Source organism: Musca vetustissima, unplaced genomic scaffold (assembly GCF_032173495.1).
Source record: "Musca vetustissima isolate MV318-11 ecotype Yass unplaced genomic scaffold, APGP_CSIRO_Mvet_v1 utg4512, whole genome shotgun sequence".
NCBI classification, from domain to species: Eukaryota; Metazoa; Arthropoda; class Insecta; order Diptera; family Muscidae; genus Musca; species Musca vetustissima.
The window spans coordinates 137,185-155,199 of NW_026880922.1; the positions used below are offsets into that span (position 1 = coordinate 137,185).

The 18,015-nt window shown below is 34.6% G+C and overlaps 1 protein-coding gene across 1 annotated transcript; it reads left to right on the forward strand.

The window, feature by feature from the left end:
- The first annotated feature begins 15,802 nt into the window (after positions 1–15,802).
- Positions 15,803–18,015, forward strand: LOC133326873 (glutathione S-transferase 1). Its single transcript, XM_061535485.1, has 5 exons — positions 15,803–15,915; positions 15,986–16,034; positions 16,170–16,231; positions 17,458–17,599; positions 17,668–18,015. Exons 1-5 carry the CDS (start codon positions 15,818–15,820, stop codon positions 18,001–18,003), a joined length of 687 nt encoding a protein of 228 aa, XP_061391469.1. The 5' UTR covers positions 15,803–15,817; the 3' UTR covers positions 18,004–18,015.

Here is an 18,015-nt window from a genome sequence, read left to right on the forward strand (position 1 = left end):
AAACAAAACAACAACAAAAAACGTATATAGAGACTTTATTATTTATATATGAAATTGAAAAATAAAAAAAATAAATAATAAATGGAAACGAGATACATATTAAATGTTGTAGTGTTAGTTATACTATTATATATACATATTAACAACTAAGTCTATTAAAAACAAAAAACAAAAACAAAATATTATATATATATAAAAAAGGCAAACTGAAACTATATATATATGAGTGTAAGACAATTATATACACAACCACATATATATATATTTAATAAAATGCAAAACAAAACAAAAAAAAAACAAAACGAATTTTTTATAGCAAAAATTATTTAAATGAAATGAAAGAAGAGCATGAAGACGAAAAAACCAAAAAGAAAAAAGAAACTACACCTCCTCCTCCTCCTCACTAGTCTTTATTGTGTTTGTTGTTAGTCCCCCCCGTTTTTTTGGGCATTCTGTTTGTTACACACACACTCACTCACTCAATCACTAACTCACTGGGCTTTTGTAGTACATATTTGTAAACGACGATCTTCTTTCTTTGTCTGTTAATCCTTGCTCCCTTCGAACCAAAAAACGCTAATGCTAATGTAACATTAATGTGATCACTAATCGGAATGGGTGTAATTGTCGTACATATACATACATATATAATTGTTGTTCACTGTAAAAGTATAAAATTTTTATTTTTTTAATTTATTTTTAAGAGAATTTCTTATAAATTTTATTAATTAATTTTTTGTTTAAGAAATAAAACTACATGATCGTAATATTAAAAAAAAAATACAAAATAGTAAAGATTAAAAATACCTATACAACTCATATTAGAAGACATGTTTGACTTTTTACATACGACCCATTTGGCTTCCTATAATACTGTGCAACACAAAAAATAATTACCAGGAAATTCCAACAGATTATGAAAGAGGGGCTAAAAAAGAAGACACGTGTATCGGCGTTTTGAAAGTTTACGTCGGGAGATAAACTAAAAGCCCGGGGGGGGGGGGGGGGGGGGGGGGGGGGTGGTTGTTTCCCCATTTTCAAGAAATTTGATAATTATACCCTACACAACTATGTTGTCAGGGTATTATAGCTTTGTGCAGTCCAAAAGTTTGTAACGCGGCGAAATATTGGTCCTAGACCCACCTTTAAGTATACCGGTCGTCATATCTCGACTAACTGAGTCGATCTAGACATGTGTGTCCGTCTGTCCATTATAATTTGTAAACACGATACAGGACACAGTTATGGACCAATCTTCACGACATTTTGCATGTAGGATGGGTTCGGCCCAATGAAGACCCCTATTGTTTTTGGGGAAGATCGGTTAATATTTAGGGGATGAAATGGACCAAATACTAAATTTTTGTTGGTTTTTCTGGTCGCTCCAGAGGCCGCAATAATGGCCCAAACATCGTGAAATTTTCCATGGAGAAGGGGATCAGGCCAAAGAATAAGCATGCCTGTCTTCATAAAGATCGGTCAATATTGTGTGAAAAATTACAAAATTTGTATTCTATAGCGTATATATTTACCCCTGGGTTACTTTAGTAACCCATTATCACTCTAGAGAGCGGAACTATAGCGCGGATCGCTTTGAAATGTTCCATAAGGTTCCAGGTATGGTCAAGGACATCGCCTATAATTTTCGGTGATGATCAGATAATAATTTTGGAATGTGTTATTTTCGAGTCGATCTATAGACTACAAACGAAAGCCGAATATCACAACACAACCCGCGGTGAAGGGAATCTGGACAAGAGCTGTACTGAATACTCGTAATATTCGGAAGATATGTCAGTGTGAGGAAGAGGTGCTGTTTACCTCTAATCGGGCAAGAGGGAGCAAATATCACGAAATATTGCCCAGGCTCGGAATAAACATGCGCAGAAAATTTGAGTTCCGTGGTAGTTATGCAGGGTTTCGGATGGTCGGCCCCGTTCGACTATACTGCTCCGCTCACTGGTTTTCGAATTATGATTTCTTGAAATCCTTGCATTTTAGGTATATAGTGTCTTCGGCAATATTACTGATAAAATATCGAGGAATATTTTGATATGCAACTTTAACCCTCAACCGACTCATAAAAGGGGTCTTTTCGGTCCCCTTTTCAAGGAGTGATTGAAAACCCATTGAAAACACTGTTAAAGCTGCTCAGAATATTCTACAGAAATTTTCGCCATAACATTTTACTATAGGTCTCAGAATAGACTAAAACTCAAAAAAAAAGAAAAGACCCCGAAAAGATCCCTTTTATGAGTCGATATTTTATCAGTAATATTGCCGAAGACACTATATACCTAAAATGCAAGGATTTCAAGGAATCATAATTCAACCTGTACGGAAAGTAATAAAGTCAGACTTTATTAAAGGGCCGACTATATGATACCCTTCACCACTTTGGGTATATTCAACATATATATCCTAAGATGTATCCTATATAGGGACTTTGGTGCACCAATTACATAAAATCGGTCGAAAATATATATGGGAGCCATATCTAAATCTGAACCTATTTTCACACAAAACTTTACACACATCATTCTAGACTTAATTCAATACGCTGTGCCAAATGTCGTGCAAATCAAAAGAAAGATAGGGACTTTGGTACACAATTTACCTTAAATCGGCGAAGCTATATATGGGAGCTGTATCTAAATCTGAACCGATTTTCAGGAAACTTTACACATATCATTCTAGACTTAATTTAGTACGCTATGCCAAAATTCGTGCAAATGAAAAAATTTCCAGGGATTTTGGTACACAATTTACCTTAAATCGGACTAAGCTATATATGGGAGCTATATCTAAATCTGAACAGATTTTCTCGAAACTTGGCACACATCATTCTGGACTTAATTCAGTACGCTATGCCAAATTTTGTGCAAATCAAAAGATAGATAGGGACTTTGGTACACAATTTACCTTAAATCGGACGAAGCTATATATGGGAGCTATATCTAAATCTCAACCGATTTTCAGGAAACTTAAAACATTAATTCAGTACGCTGTGCCCAATTTCGTGCAAATCGAAGGATATATAGGGACTTTGCAACATCATTTCCCTTTAAATCGGACGAAAATATATATGGGAGCTATATCTAAATCTGAACCGATGTTTCCCATTTTCTATAGGGTTCGTCCTTGGGCCAATTAAGTGACCTGTGCCAAATTTCATCCAAATCGGATCATAAATGCGACCTGTACTTTGTTAACAAAAATACATGGACGGACAGACGGACATGCATAAATCGACTCAGAAAGTGATTCTATGCATATTCTTAAAGGGAACCTATGTCGATTATTTTTGCCTGTTACAAACATATGCACAAAGACATAATACCCTGTACCACACTGTGGTGAAGGGTGTAAAAAGAAATGACCCCGAAAAGATCCTTTTTATGAGTCGATATTTTATCAGTAATATTGCCGAAGACACTATATACCTAAAATGCAAGGATTTCAAGGAATCATAAATAGAAAATTATCAAAATTCTTGAAAAGGGGGAATATTGCCCCCCCCCCCCCCCTTCCACGTGTCTTCTTTTTTTAGCCCCTATTTCATAATCTGTTGAAATTTCCCGCTAATTATCAAAAAAAAAATTGAAATTTGTGGCACAGTGTCATCAGGACTGAGGTGTCTGAGGTCAAATCCTCCCTTTTTTACACAACAACCAATTTTTGCAATAATTATGATAATCTTAAATTAAAAATATTTCAAAGCCTTGACCTACAGACCATCTACTTCGGTTGGAAATGGAACTACTGGAGAACTACCTACCTTCTATAAGTCTAATTTTCTTTAATCGAAGTACATGTAGTGAAAATGATCACGCCATATATCCGATCGTTGACCTATGGCGATTTTTTTTCTTTTTTGGGGGTTTCATATACTCACCAAAACCTCTTATCCCCAATAGAAATTTCATCATTCATCCAAGAAAAAGGTACATAGAATATAGATCTCTTGTTTTTGAGTACGCCAGTTTTTTTTTTTTTTTTTTTTTTTTGATTTTTCTTCATGAACTTTAGAGCTACTAGCAAAAAATACATTGCGCCATAACTAAAAACTTCAACTATGGTAAATTAGTCCTTCTGGCTTCCAATTATACCCATCAAGAGATTTAATTCAAATAAGGAATTTTCCCACCCCATAACCAAAATCCCGTGCACATTGTTATTATACCATTCTTCTGGGTTCTGATCCGAAAATACTTCGATTTGAAAATGCGAATATAAAATTCGAAATACAAAGGATGAATTTCCTTCCTTCAGAAATGCACAACTACAGTCATTTACGTTTGATATTACAGCAAGCGCTGCTAAAATAGGGCGGAACCCTATAACCTGGCATTATGACAAAATATGGCATTATACACATTTTATATTCTATATCTATGAGTACGCAACACCAAGAGATATTGGTTCTAGACCAGCGTCTGTCCATTATAACTTGTATCTCATGTACAGGTTTTCACGAAATTTTGCTTGTAAGTTCGTTTCTGGGTATACTCCAGAATCCTATAGCTGTTGGTAAAAGTTAAAAAAATCCAATTCCCAACCAACTTCGATTAAAAACCCTTCCGACAACAAAAATCGTTGAAAAGGATTTTTTTCTTTTCATAGGACAGTTAAAAAAATATAATTAATTGATGCAAATGTTAACCGAGATGGCGCCTCAAATGGTCCATCCTCTTAGTCCAATTTTGGCATAATCTTCTCAACATTTCGGCCGGTAACACTCACAAGTGGTGTTATCATTCGTCACCAGCACAAGGGTCCTGCCAAGGCGAGAACTTTTTTTAAGGTCCTACCAAGGCGTGGATTTTTTAAAATAACATTTTTTAAAGGTCCTTACAAGGTGCGGATTTTTCAAAGGTCCTACCAAAGCGTGGATTTTTAAAAACCTATTTTATAGAGGACTTACAAAGGCCAGGAATTTTTCAAAGATCCTACCAAAGCGTGGATTTTTAAAAACATATTTTATAGAGGTCTTACAAAGGCGAGGATTTTTTGAATGTCCTACAAAGGCAATGCTTTTAAAAAAATCCAATTTCCAACCAACTTCGATTAAGACCCCTTCTGACGACAAAAATTGTTGAAGAGGATTTTTTTCTTTTCATAGGAAAGTTAAAACAAAATATAACTAATTCATGCAAATGTTAACCGAGATGGCGCCTCAAATGGTCCATCCTCTTAGCCCAATTTTGGCATAATCTTCTCAACATTTCGGCCGGTAACGCTCACAAGTGGTGTTATCATTCGTCACCAGCACAAGGGTCCTGCCAAGGCGAGAATTTTTCAAAGGTCCTACCAAAGCGTGGATTTTTTAAAATAACATTTTTTAAAGCTTCTTATAAGGCGTGGATTTTTCAAAGGGCCTACCAAAGCGTGGATTTTTAAAAACATATTTTATAGAGGACTTACAAAGGCGAGGATTTTTTGAATGTCCTACCAAGGCAATGCTTTTTTAAAAGAATATTTTCAAAGGTCTAATCAAGGCGTGAATTTTTAAAAACCTTGATTTTTTTAAGATCTTTTTTAATTCATACCATGGCTTGGAATTTTAAAAGGTCCTACCAAGGCGTGCATTTTTTAAAAGAATATTTTTTACAGATCCTACCAAGGATCTTTTTTTGACTTTCTATGAAATATACAGCTAAAAACAAATTGTGCTCGAAATGGTTATTCCACCAACAATGCATCGATTGATGCTTTGTTTCGGGCTCATATACGTAAATTCATGATTCGTTACAGTCGGATCTTATATAGGTTTTTAAAGTAGCGATACGAGACTTTTTTAACATTTGTCAAAATTTGGCAGGATCCAATGTGACCCAACCTTTTTTTACGCCAGGTGTTCATACAATGGACCAAAAAGCTGGTGAAAGAAATGTCCACGGCTTGATTTATCAGTTCATGCACGGCCTACTGTTCGGAGGCATGACGGTCGTTATTTGACGTCCTCCAAGGCCTTAGTATTGGTGTTGGCCACGATTGAATGATGAAATGGCGTTTCTATGCACTTCTGCCCTAGAAAAATGTTCCTGACTTCACACATTTGTTTAACAAAATTAATTTTTCAGGTCACCGTAAACTACAGAACACGTGGCCGTACGTAAAACAGCACTGAGTACCTTAATACCATAAATATCAAACTTTTCAGAGGAAATGGCAAATGATGCCGAACCATACTAAATGTAGCTGTAGATAGATAATATGCTTTCAGTACCTCTTCCAAAAAATTTAAGACCTCATTTCTTCCTTCTATTCTACACTATACGGGCGATGTAAACAAAAGGTTATCTATCCACCTACCGGTCTTCTAGAGTTAAAGAAATGCAGTCAATAGAATAAAGATGAAATATGTGTCCGATTTTGCTCAATGTTCCTAACGAAATAACTGAGTAACTCTATGACAGTAGTCTTAATTTCTTGTGCAGAAACTTATATAGAAAAAATCGTAGCAATTTCCACTCAATTTTATCTTCATACAAATGGTGCTGTTTATACCCTTCACCACTCTGTGGTACAGGGTATTATGTATTTGTGCATATGTTCGTAACAGGCAAAAGGAAACGAGATAGACACATGGTTCCTTTTGAGAATAAGCATAGAATCACTTTCTGAGTCGATTTATGCATGTCCGTCTGTCCGTCCGCCCTTCTGTCTATGTTAAATTGTTAACAAAGTACAGGTCGCATTTATGATCCAAATTGGAATTGAAAATTGGCATAGGTCACTTATTTGGCACAAGGATGTTGCACCAAAGTCCCTATATATCTTTCGATTTGCACGAAATTTTGCACAGCCTAATGATTTATGTCTAGAATGATGTGCGTTAAGTTTCCTGAAAATCGGTTCAGATTTCGATATAGCTCCCATATTTATTTTCGTCCGATTTAAGGTAAATGGTATACCAAAGTCCCTTTATATCTTTCGATTTGCACGTAATTTGGCACAGCGTAATGAATTAAGTCTAGAATGATGTTTCGTGAAAATCGGTTCGGATTTAGATATAGCTCCCATATATATTTTGGTCCGATTTAAGGTAAATGGTATACCAAAGTCCCTATATATCTTTCGATTTGCACGAAATTTTGCAAAGCCTAATGATTTAGTTCTTAAATGATGTGCGTTAAGTTTCCTGAAAATCGGTTCAGATTTAGATATAGCTTCCATATATAGTTTCGTCCGATTTAATGTAAATGGTGTACCAAAATTCCTATATATCTTTCAATTTAGATGAGATTTGGCATAGAGTACCTAGTTTAGTCTAGAATGGCGTGTGCTAAGTTTCGTGAATATCGGCTCAGATTTAGATATAGCTCCTATATAGTCCTATATAGTCGGTCCCGTCCGACTTTACAACATCCCTTACTGGTTTTTTCTTATAAAGTACCAAATTGCTATGAATGGGTGGATTTTTAAAGAACAAACGGGGATTTGACAAGAATATTTTTTTCCTGAAACAATGTAGCAAAGATTTTTTCAAAACAATAAATGTTTTCCTTTGACAATTCGAAGTTCATACGTTACCAGCGATACGACCCCAATGAGAAGTTCGTTTCGTTGGCGCCTGACTTCGTGGTCAACAAGGCATTTACAGACAACTACAATACATTTCCCACTGCTATGTGTCGTGACGAATGTACATAACGTTGTTGTTGGTATTGCTAATTAAGTAGTGTTGGCGGGTTATTTGGGATACCATTTGTATTTTGTTTTTGCAAAATAGTCAGGCTTAATCCCAGTTTGTTGTTTTTATAAAAAAAAAACAACTATTTATTAGTGGGGAATGTATGGCATTGTCCGCCGAGGGCTAAGGCAGGGAAGACTATAATTTCGGATCTCGCCACTGATCCTCATCAGTTCCCTTAGTTTTTTGTTGGGATATTCTCCCCAGAAGCTATTAATGGTTTATTTACAAAAAACCTTTCAAACCCAAATGTCTCTTGTGACAATTCGAAGTTCGAAGTTGTTTTCCTTTTAATTATTTTATGTTATTGTCTACATATATCAATATCTAATGTATATCCCTTTTAAAATATGTCTCACAAAAGTATATTATTTTATTTTTTCCTTCGTTTTTAATTAAAATTTTTAATATATTTTTTTTCATCCAACAATCTATATAAAATGTGATAATAATATATACATATATATGTTTTTAGTATACGAAATATAATTAACAAATTTTTTTCAATGCTTTACAAAAGTCCCTTTCCGTCCAAAATTAATAATAAAAAAATTAAAAAGATTTTATTCCAATTTCAAACTCCCATTACACACAACGTATGTTTATATGACAATTACACTCAGAGAAAAAACAAATAATTTCAATTATTAGAAATCAAAAATAAAACCTAACAAAGCGATGCACCTTCCTCAATGGGCATCATCTTAAATACTAAAAAAAAAAAAAAAACAAAACAAAAGAAAATGTGTCCTTCATTGAATCTACAACAATTACACAAACATATTTCCTATCATCAAAAAACTAAATGTGAAGAAACCAAACCAAAATCAACGACAAAAAAACAAACAAAAATGTAACAATCATCATCAAAATGTAATACCAAAACAAAAACTAGAAAAAGGAAATTAAAAAAAAAAAATTAGTCAAAATTTTTTTAAATAATTTGGAATTGTGTTTTTCATTTCCCAACCCGTCTACCCGGCATCATCTTCATCTACCCACAAAATATTGTAACTGCTGCAAAACAAAAGAGAAGAAAAATAGCTAAACAAACTAAACCGCTAATTTGTCTTATGAAGCGATGCAAAAAAAAAAATAATTAATAATTAATTTAAATATTAATTAACAAACAACAACAACAACTATTAAATTTATACACTACATATATTGTATATGCCTGGGTATTATTATCAAGCAAGGCAAAAATTAAAAAAAAACAATGTAATTAATTTAATTTAATAACAAAAATTAAATAAATTTCCCCCAACAAAATCCAATTGAGGAAAAACTAATTTGAAAAGAAATTAACCAGTAATTCAAAACTATGACGAAAAAGATGAAGAAGACGACACAAAACAAAATTCAAGAAAAATCACTTGCAAACACAACCACCAAGAAAAAAATTATATTAACAAAGAAAAAATAAAAAATAATTAATTAAATTAATAAACAAAATTAATTACCAACAAAAAAATTAACAAAACAAAGCATAGCATTAAAAACAACATTGAACATTCTATGTATGTATGTAGCTTAATGTAAAATTAACAGAAAAAACAAAAACAAATTAACTGAAATGAGGAAAAACAAACAACAACAACAAAAAACTTAAATGTATAATTTCTTATACTGCAATAATTTGCTAAATAAAGAGACGAAGAAAAAACACATAAAATATGAAACGGAGTTTTTTTATTTTTGACTTAGAGGGGAATTTAAAAAAAATAATATTTTTTAATTTAAAAAAATATTTTTTAATCCTCCTACCAAGGCGTGGATTTTTAAAAGAATATTTTTTCTACCAAGGCGTGGATTTTTTAAAAGAATATTTTTCCTACCAAAGCATGGATTTTTTTAAAGAATCCTCCTACCAAGGCGTGGATTTTTTTAAAAGAATCCTCCTACCAAGGCGTGGATTTTTTAAAAGAATCCTCCTACCAAGGCGGGGATTTTTTAAAAGAATCCTCCTACCAAGGCGTGGATTTTTTAAACGAATCCTCCTACCAAGGCGTGGATTTTTTAAAAGAATATTTTTCCTACCAAGGCGTGGATTTTTTAAAAGAATATTTTTACTACCAAGGCGTGGATTTTTTAAAAGAATATTTTTCCCACCAAGGCGTGGATTTTTTAAAAGAATCCTCCTACCAAGGCGTGGATTTTTTAAAAGAATCCTCCTACCAAGGCGTGGGTTTTTTAAAAGAATATTTTTTCTACCAAGGCGTGGATTTTTTAAAAGAATATTTTTTCTACCAAGGCGTGGATTTTTTAAAAGAATATTTTTTCTACCAAGGCGTGGATTTTTTAAAAGAATATTTTTTCTACCAAGGCGTGGATTTTTTAAAAGAATATTTTTTCTACCAAGGCGTGGATTTTTTAAAAGAATATTTTTTCTACCAAGGCGTGGATTTTTTAAAAGAATATTTTTTCTACCATGGCGTGGATTTTTTAAAAGAATATTTTTTCTACCAAGGCGTGGATTTTTTAAAAGAATATTTTTTCTACCAAGGCGTGGATTTTTTAAAAGAATATTTTTTCTACCAAGGCGTGGATTTTTTAAAAGAATATTTTTTCTACCAAGGCGTGGATTTTTTAAAAGAATATTTTTTCTACCAAGGCGTGGATTTTTTAAAAGAATCCTCCTACCAAGGCGTGGATTTTTTAAAAGAATATTTTTTCTACCAAGGCGTGGATTTTTTAAAAGAATATTTTTTCTACCAAGGCGTGGATTTTTTAAAAGAATATTTTTTCTACCAAGGCGTGGATTTTTTAAAAGAATCCTCCTACCAAGGCGTGGATTTTTTAAAAGAATATTTTTTCTACCAAGGCGTGGATTTTTTAAAAAAATATTTTGCCTACCAAGGCGTGGATTTTTTAAAAGAATCCTCCTACCAAGGCGTGGATTTTTTAAAAGAATCCTCCTACCAAGGCGTGGATTTTTTAAAAGAATCCTCCTACCAAGGCGTGGATTTTTTAAAAGAATCCTCCTACCAAGGCGTGGATTTTTTAAAAGAATCCTCCTACCAAGGCGTGGATTTTTTAAAAGAATCCTCCTACCAAGGCGTGGATTTTTTAAAAGAATCCTCCTACCAAGGCGTGGATTTTTTAAAAGAATCCTCCTACCAAGGCGTGGATTTTTTAAAAGAATATTTTTCCTACCAAGGCGTGGATTTTTTAATCCTCCTACCAAGGCGTGGATTTTTTAATCCTCCTACCAAGGCGTGGATTTTTTAATCCTCCTACCAAGGCGTGGATTTTTTTATCCTCCTACCAAGGCGTGAATTTAAAAAAACAAGTGAAAAAGAGTTAAGTTCGGCCGAGCCGAACTTTGGATACCCTCCACCATTGATATACTGACAGGTACTAAAAATGAAAATAAAGGGAACATACCAAAACGTGAACCTATACCGACATGTCTAAAAACGGATTATGTAAACCATAATAAAATTTCAGAAATTTTTAATTGATAATTCAAATTCGAAGATGGGGAATATCGGTCCACTCCTTCTGAAACCTCCACACAGGGGCTAGGTCTAAATGCGGCTATCGAACCTTAAGTTCTAATTTTTTATCTCGCTATCCTCCGCAGGTGAAATGATTACAACAGATTCTTAGAACCAAACTCAAAACGCGGAACAAATCAGATAACTATTTTAATATAAAAAAGGGGATTATATGGGGACTACCCCAAAAAGGAGGCGAATATTAATAATTTTTGGTAGAGAGATTTGTTACCATATAAGACTACAAAACACCAAATTGCAGCAAATTCGGTTGAAAAACGCGCTCAAGAACCCCAAAATACCGAAAATTGGGGGTACCCTTACATGGGGGCTATCCGAAAAAATGGATCTATATTCATAATTTTTTGTGGAGAGATGTGGTACCTATTAAGAACTCAAAATACTAAATTACAGCTAATTCGGCGGAAAAATACGAGCAAAACCCTTAAAATACTGAACATTGGGAGGTACCGTTATATGGGGGCTAGCAAAAAAAGTGGGCCTATATTTATTATATTTTGTGGAGACATTTAGGACCCAATAAGAACCCAATGTAGCAAATTTCAGCGAATTCGGCTGAAAAACGCGCTCAAGAACCCCAAAATACCGAAAATTGGGGGGTACCCTTATATGGGGACTACCCGAAAAAATTGACCTATATTTATAATTTTTTGTGGAGAGATTTGGTACCTATTAAGAACTCAAAATACTAAATTACAGCCAATTCGGTGGAAAAATACGATCAAAACCCCCAAAATACTGAAAATTAGGAGGTACCGTTATATGGGGGCTACCAGAAAAAGTGGACCTATACTTATAATTTTTTGTGGAGACATTTAGTATCCAATAAGAACCCAATGTGTCAAATTTCAGCGAGTTCGGCTGAAAAACGCGCTCAAGAACCCCAAAATACCGAAATTTGGCGGGTACCCTTATATGGGAGCTATGCCTAAACGTGGACCGATATATCCCCTCTTCGAACTTGACCTGCCTGCAGACAAAAGACAACCCTATGCAAAATTTCAGCACCCTATCTGAATTCCTTCAGAAGATAGCGTGATTACAACAGACGGACGGACGAACGGACATGGCTAGATCATCTTAGAATTTTACCCTGATCAAGAATATATATACTTTATAGGGTCGGAAATGAATATTTCGATGAGTTACAAAAAAAAATTAATATACCCTCCATACTATGGTGGAGGGCATAAAAATATTTTTTTATGGTTTGTTTCCTTTTCAAGGGAATTTTATTTATATTCAATACTAGCATATGCCCGCAACTTCGTTAGCGAATGTAGGAAATATTTAAACAGGTCTTAACATATTATTTTATTTTCAAAAAAAAACTGCATATGTCACAAAAAACAATCCACACATTAATATCGACCATAAATTAAATTTGAGTACCATTTAGTAAAAAAATTCATGATTTGAACTCTAAAGGTTCACACAAATCCAAATTTTCCATTTAGCGCACATTATTTCCATAAGTACCCTCCTCAAACATCTAACAAAACTTCCTGCATACCCCGATCCTACACCCCCAAAATGATTCCAAATTCAAATTTCAGGATTCCAACTTTATCGGTTGACCCACAATTCAAATTGTACCAAATTTAGTACACAGTAGTACGAATTTCCAAAACTTCCTACTTAACCCAAACCAACACCGCCACAGTGATCCTAAATCTAAGTTTCAGGATTCAAACTCTATCGGTTCACCCACAATTCAAATTGTACCAAATTTAGTACACAGTAGTATGAATTTCCAATACCTCTTGTACCAAATTTAGGATATAGTTGTACCAATTTCTACAAATCTTCCTACATACCCGAATCCTACACCTCCACAGTGATCCTAAATCTATGTTTCAGTATTCCAACGCTGATGGTTGACCCACAATCCATATTGTGCTAAATTTGGTACACAGTAGTACGAATTTCCAAAACTTTCTATATAACCCAAACCAACACCCCACAGTGATCCTAAATCTATGTTTCAGGATTCCAACGCTATCGGTTGACCCACAATCCAAATTGTACTAAATTTAGTACACAGTAGTACGAATTTCCAAAACTTCCTACTTAACCCAAAGCAACACCCCCACAGTGATTCTAAATCTAAGTTTCAGGATTCAAACTCTATCGGTTTCCTCACAATTCAAATTGTACCAAATTTAGTACACAGTAGTATGAATCTCAAAAACTGCCAACTTAACCCAAACCACACCCCTACAGTGATCCTAAATCCAAGATTCAGGATTCCAACGCTATCGGTTCACCCACAATTCAAATTGTACCAAATTTAGTACACAGTAGTACGAATTTCCAAAACTTCCTACATACCTCAATACTATACCTCCACAGTGATCCTAAATCAAAATTTCATTATTTCAACTCTATCGCTTCACCCACAATTTAAATTGTACCAAATTTAGTACACTTTAGTACAAATTCTAAAACTTCCTACATATTTCAATCTTACTCCTCAACAGTGACTCCAAAATTCATGATTCTAACTCTATTGGTTCACCTAAAATTCAAATTGTACCAAATTTAGTACCATTTAGTACCCACAAGTATTAATTTGTTAAACTGAATCCTGACCCCAATCCCACACCCATACAGTGATCCTGACACCAAATTTCATTGTTCCCGCTCTATAGGATCACCCAAATCCAAACTGGACCGATTATAGTACGATTTAGTACTTTTCGTAAACATAAGTAACAAATTTCCAAAACTACGTTCATATGCCAATCCTACACTCCGACGGTAATTTTAATTTCAAATTCCAAGATTCCAGCTCGATTTGTACCTCCAAATCAAATTTGTACCAAATATAGTACCACATAGTACTTTTCGTACACATGAGTACACACTTTCCAAACTCTCCTCATATCGACCCTAATTCTCAACCTTAACCTTCTAAATCAAAATTTCATGATTTCAACTCTATTGCTTCACCCACAATTTAAATTGTAACAAATTTAGTACACTTTAGTACAAATTCTAAAACTTCCTACATATTTCAATCTTACACCTCAAAAGTGATCCTGACTCTAAATTTCATGATTCTAACTCTATTGGTTCATCTAAATTTCAAAGTGTACCAAATTTAGTACCATTTAGTACCCATAAGTATTAATTTGTTAAACTGAATTCTGACCCTAATCTTACACGCCTACAATGATCCTGACTCCTAATTTCATTGTTCCCGCTCTATCGGTTCACCCAAATCCAATTTGTACCAATTATAGTACGATTAGTACTTTTCGTACACATAAGTAACAAATTTTCAAAACTACGTTCATATCCCAATCCTACACTCCGACGGAAATTTTAATTTCAAATTCCAGTATTCCAGCTCGATTTGTACCTCCGAATTAAATATGTACCATGTAGTACTTTTCGTACACATGAGTACACGCTTTCACAACCATCTTCTTAAATAGACCATACATCTCAACCCTAATTCGCATTCCAAATTTCAAGTTTTTAGATCAATCCATTCACATGCTACGAAATTGTACCAAATTTAGTACATTTTAGTACTTTTCCGATACATATAGTTCGAATTTCCAAAAAGTCCTTTGCTACATCTATTCTAAACGCCATCAGTGACCCTCAATTCAAATTTCAGATTTCTAGCTCTACCGGTTCGCCAAATACAAATGATACCATATTTAGTACTTTTCGTAAGGTTCTAGTACGAATTTCCAAAAACCCAGCCTTATCTGTCACATTTGGACCAAGAGTGACACTCACCCAAAATTTCAAGATTCTAGCTTCAGCCGTTTAGTCTGGGCATTGATGAATCGTTAAATCAGTCAGTCGGTCAATCACTTTACACTTTTATTAGTATAGATTAAATTTGTACCAAATATAGTACCAATAGTACTTTTCGTACACATGAGTAAGCGCATTCAAAACCATCTCCTTAAATGGACCCTACATCTCAACCTTAATTTACACTCCAAACTTCAAGTTTTTAACGCTATCCGTTCACATGCTACAGAATTGTACCAAATTTAGTACATTTTCGTACTTTTCGGATAGTTATAGTTCGAATTTCTAAACAAAAAACACTCCATCAACGACCACCAAACCACATTTCAGAGTTCTAGCTCCACCGGTTCGCCAAATACAAATGGTATCACATTTAGTACCTTTTAGTACTTTTCGTACCGTTATAGTACGAATTTCCAAAAACCCAGCCTGTCACATTTGGACCAAGAGTGACCCTCAACCAAAATTTCAAGATTCTAGCTTCAGCCGTTTCGTCTGAGGGTTGATGAATCGTAAAATCTGTCAGTCAGTCAGTCAATCACTTTACTCTTTTATTAGTATAGATAAGAGTATTGTCAAGAGACCCAAACTTTGGCTCCCAATGGGAGCCTCAATGTACTCTTTCTCTCTCATAGAATCCCATCGAATAGTGGCATACAAACATCTGCGAGTGCCAACACATTTTCGTTTGCGAATCAGTTGCATTTCAACATTCAAAGCTCTTAGAACGTTCTCGGTCGCTAAAATACAAACGCCAAGTTGTTTCGATTTTAACAAAAACAACAACAACTAGGAATCCATTTGTAATAACACAAAAACAGCTACAATGAGCAACAAACCAACTCTGTACTATGCTCTATTTAGTCCTCCGGCCAGGGCTTGCATGATAACAGCTAAGTTGATTGGTCTCGATTTGGATTTGAAGTATGCAAACAGAATTTTTTGCTAAACACACGATATACTTATATAATTATATATTGTATACATATTTCAGATTTGTTGATTTCTCGCAAAAAGAACATCTGAGTGAAGAATTTCTAAAGGTAAGCACGTAGAGGTTACTCAGCCCCAAAGAGTTCCCAGGAAATAATAGTTCGCCAGAAGGGCAAAACCGACCACAAAAATCGTATTACATTTCTTCATGTTTATATTTTGGTTGTTTGGTTTTTTTGTTGCAGTTAAATCCCCAACATCAGATACCGGTTTTTGTGGATACCGACGGTGAAGTGTACATTGACAGGTGAGTGTGCGAATGTGTCAATCAGCAGAACATGTGTTGAACTGTTGTCAAACAGATTTTTTTCTTTCGGGAGGGAGAGAAATCTGCAAAAGAGAACCCCCAGACGAAGAGAGTCGAATGCACAAAATTATAATAACAATACACCCGAAGAAAAATGTGTGTTAAATAGATGTACCAAGGCATGGATTTTTTATACCCTCCACCATAGTATGGAGGGTATATTAATTTTGTCATTCCGTTTATAACTCATCGAAATATTCATTTCCGACCCTATAAAGTATATATATTCTTGATTAGGGTAAAATTCTAAGACGATCTAGCCATGTCCGTCCGTCTGTCCGTCTGTTGTAATCGCGCTATCTTCTGAAGGAATTGAGATAGGGTGCTGAAATTTTGCATAGGGTTGTCTTTTGTCTGCAGGCAGGTCAAGTTCGAAGATGGGATATATCGGTCCACGTTTAGGTATAGCTCCCATATAACAGTACCCCCCAATTTTCGGTATTTTGGGGTTCCTTAGCGCGTTTTTCAACCGAATACGCTGAAATTTGGTACATTGGGTTCTTATTGGGTACTAAATGTATCCACAAAAAATTATAAATATAGGTCCACTTTTTCTGGTAGCCCCCATATAACGGTACCTCCTATTTTTCAGAATTTTGGGGGTTTTTATCGTATTTTTCCACAGAATCGGCTGTAATTTAGTATTTTGAGTTCTTAATAGGTACCAAATCTCTCCACAAAAAATTATAAATATAGGTAAATTTTTTCACATATTCCCCATATAAGGGTACCCACCAATTTCCGGTATTTTGGGGTTCTTGAGCTCGCTTTTCAACCGAATTCGCTGTAATTTGGTACATTGGGTTCTTATTGGGTACCAAATATCTCTACTGAAAATTATAAATATCGGTCCACCTTTTCTGGTAGCCCCCATTTAAGGGCACCCCCATTTTTCGGTATTTTGAGGTTCTTGAGCGCAATTTAAAAATTATTTTTTAATCATCCTACCAAGGCATGGATCTTTTAAATATTATTTTTTAATCATCATACCAAGGCGTGGATTCTTTAAAAAATATTTTTAAAGGTCCAAAAAGGCGTGGATTTTTCAAGAAACCATTTTTAAAGGTCTTGTATTATTTAAAATATTTTTTAAAGGTCCCGCCAAGGCTTGAATTTTTTTTAAAGAATATTTGTTCAGATCTGATTTTCTTTCTTTATATTTTCAGTCACGCCATTATCTGTTTTATGGTTGGTAAATATGCCAAGGATGACAAACTCTATCCAAAGGATTTGAAAACCCGAGCTCACATTGATCATCGTATGCACTATGAGAATGGTGTGCTATTTCAAGTAATCAAGGATATTGTGGTTAGTATCTCTTCAAAGAAAATATAAAAAATTGTGAATTATAAAAAAATTCCCCTCTTCCCTTTCAGGCCCGCAACATTTATGGCGGTGAAGGTGATTTTAATCCGAAAACAATTACTCTCTGTGAAAATGCCTATAGTTTCTTGGAAGCATTCCTCACAAAAGGAAAATATGTGGTTGGTGATGAAATGACTGTGGCCGATATTTCGATTAATACCACTCTGGTTACTTTGAATTTGCTGCTGCCGGTCAGCGCTGAAAAATATCCCTTGACTGTGGCATGGATGGAACGCATGAAAACATTACCCGATTATGATGAGGTTAATATTAAGGGTGCCGAGGCATTGTGTACACGCATCAAAGGTGTTATGAGTGCTACGCGTGAGGCAGCTGCTGGAAAGTGAAGAGACTGTAGA

Excerpts from the sequence above, each read along its gene's own strand:
- LOC133326873 (XM_061535485.1), top strand. The coding sequence starts at position 15,818 with ATGAGCAACAAACCAACTCTGTACTATGCTCTATTTAGTCCTCCGGCC. Across the intron at positions 15,916-15,985 it reads GGTCTCGATTTGGATTTGAA|ATTTGTTGATTTCTCGCAAA; the intron begins GTATGCAAACAG and ends TACATATTTCAG. Across the intron at positions 17,600-17,667 it reads AAGTAATCAAGGATATTGTG|GCCCGCAACATTTATGGCGG; the intron begins GTTAGTATCTCT and ends CTTCCCTTTCAG.